Source organism: Microtus ochrogaster, unplaced genomic scaffold, assembly GCF_000317375.1.
Source record: "Microtus ochrogaster isolate Prairie Vole_2 unplaced genomic scaffold, MicOch1.0 UNK51, whole genome shotgun sequence".
Classification (NCBI taxonomy): domain Eukaryota; kingdom Metazoa; phylum Chordata; class Mammalia; order Rodentia; family Cricetidae; genus Microtus; species Microtus ochrogaster.
In genome coordinates, this window is record NW_004949149.1 from 2681187 (window position 1) to 2683472 (window position 2286).

The 2286-nt window shown below is 42.6% G+C and overlaps 1 protein-coding gene across 1 annotated transcript in view; it reads right to left on the bottom strand.

Annotated features, from left to right (window-relative positions):
* The window catches only part of LOC101998571 (protein arginine N-methyltransferase 9), a 15894-nt gene extending 14995 nt beyond the window's left edge, over positions 1-899 (bottom strand). Inside the window, exon 1 of the mRNA XM_013354607.2 lies at positions 656-899. Coding sequence (XP_013210061.1) covers positions 656-891 — 236 coding nt within the window. The 5' untranslated portion in view covers positions 892-899. The remainder of the gene's footprint in view (positions 1-655) is intronic.
* Between the last annotated feature and the right edge of the window lie 1387 nt (positions 900-2286).

Here is a 2286-nt window from a genome sequence, read left to right on the forward strand (position 1 = left end):
GTTGCATCAAGCCGGGCATTGGTGGCATATGCCTTTAATCTTAGCACTCAGGAAGCAGAGGTGGATCTCTGTGAGTTCAAGGCCAGCCTGGTCTACAAAGTGAGTTCCAGAACAGCCAGAACTGTTACACAGAGAAACCCTGCCTCAAAAAACAAAAAGAAAAAAGAAAAGAACAGCTGCATTGTTGAAATAGAAACGGCCGCCCGCACGGTGAGCTTTATCCGAAATAATTACAGGGAAACTGTATTCTTTTAAACACTGCCTGGCCCATTAGTTCCAGCCTCTTCTTGGCTAGCTCTTACATATTGATCTAACCCATTTCTAATAATGTGTGGAGCCCACGAGGTGGCTTACCAAGGAAGATCTTAACCTGCTTCTATCTGGAGTGGGAGAATCATGGCGACTCACTGATTTGGCTTCTTTCTCCCAGCATTCTGTTCTGTTTAATCCTCCCACCTAAGGGTTGGCCTATCAAATGGGCCTAGGCAGTTTCTTTATCATAATTAACCAATGACCTTCCTCCATCACTGCATGAATACTCTAACAATATTTTGAAAAACAACTGCTATTCTTATATACCAATGTTACAATTTTGGTAGCTAACAAAACTGTTTATTCTTGTAAGTATAATAATAAAACAATAATTATAACAAACCTCAGTATTCCAGTTCCTGTGCCAATATCCAAGACACTCTTGGACCCCAAGCTCACTGCCTTCTGGATTGCTGCATTGTAAATCCTGTTCCTCTTGGTGTCATTGAGCATGATGAAGTGCCAGCGCTCCACCAGCCAGTTTGCAACACGATAGAAGTTCTCCTTTGCATCACTGAAATCAGGGTTGAGCTTCACTGCTTTATGAAAATACCCAGCCGCCTCATCTCGAAAGCCCATTCTAGAGGGGGAAAAAATGACAGAATACTTCAACTCTATGCGATTAGTTACAGTGCCTCTGTTCATGCACTGACCAAGCCTGAGAACCCTTCATCACTACCCCATACCCCAGAGCAGTCTCCTTGGCAAATTTCTCCTTCTGTGGGGATGGCACTCTCCTGACTTCTGAATTTCCATCTCAGAGATTCTGGGGGTGGGCGTGGGGGTGTCAAAGGCATTAATGTGTACTGAATATGAGCATATAAAAAATTTTAAAAGGGGGGAAATACTACCAAGTCATCTGAACGTTGCTTCTCAGACTGTGGGGAAACCTCCGACACTGTTTAAAATAGTTACTCATAGGCTGACTGCACTGCCCACGACCAGTATGTCTCACATACTATCAGAATTCAGTAGCATCCAAAACTGGTCTATACTTTGTTCACCCCATGAGCTCCTTGACCAGAGATATCCACTACTATCAAATTCTATACACGGCTGTCACAAATCAGTAATTTACAGACCACACATCCAACAGAGCAGAACAAGTAGAATCCTCACTTCTTTCTTCACAAGCACCTTTATTCGCCATCCATTCTAAAGAAACTTAATCATCACTATTCATTCCAGGCAGAGACAGATGAGACCAACTAACAAAAGGGCAATGCTATGTTAAATTATAGGCATTCATGCTTTAGTTTAAAACTGAAATATTTAAGGTCAGTACATGTTCCTTCTTTCTTACCCTGAAGATAAAGGTATCTCTTTATATTTTCTGGAACTGCATAGCACACATCACAGTAGAAAACACATGATATTAATGTGACCAAGCCTCGTCATGCTGAACCAAAATGTGTAACAAAGGAAGACTACTGCTCAATTAATTTGTCAGAACTGAAAAGAATGCATACACTCCCTTCTCCAGAGCCCTAGCGCTGCGCAGTCCTGAGTCAAGGAAGGGCCCCTTGGGAGTAGGAGACAGAACTACTAGGTTGATTATTGGGCTAGTTTGAATGTAGGGAGTGGCACTATTAGATGTGGCTTTGTTGGAGTTAAGTACAGCCTTGTTGGAGGAAGTGTGTCACTGTAGGGGTGGGCTTAAGGTCTCATGTATGTTTAAGCCATGCCCAGTATCTCAGTTCACTTCCTCTTGCTGATCAAGCCGTAGGACTCTCTGCTTCAGCAACACCATGTCTGCCTGCATACTGCCATGTCCCAGTATGATGAATGCAGACTAATCTCTGAAACTGGACACCACGGCCACAATGGAATGTTTTCCTTTAAAAGTTGTCATGGCCATGGTGGCTCTTCACGACAATAGAAACCCTAACTAAAATAATTATCAACAGCCAACAGAACCTAGATATACTTAAGAGAAATTCTGTGCGCACTAAGGTGCTTTTTAGTTCATTACTA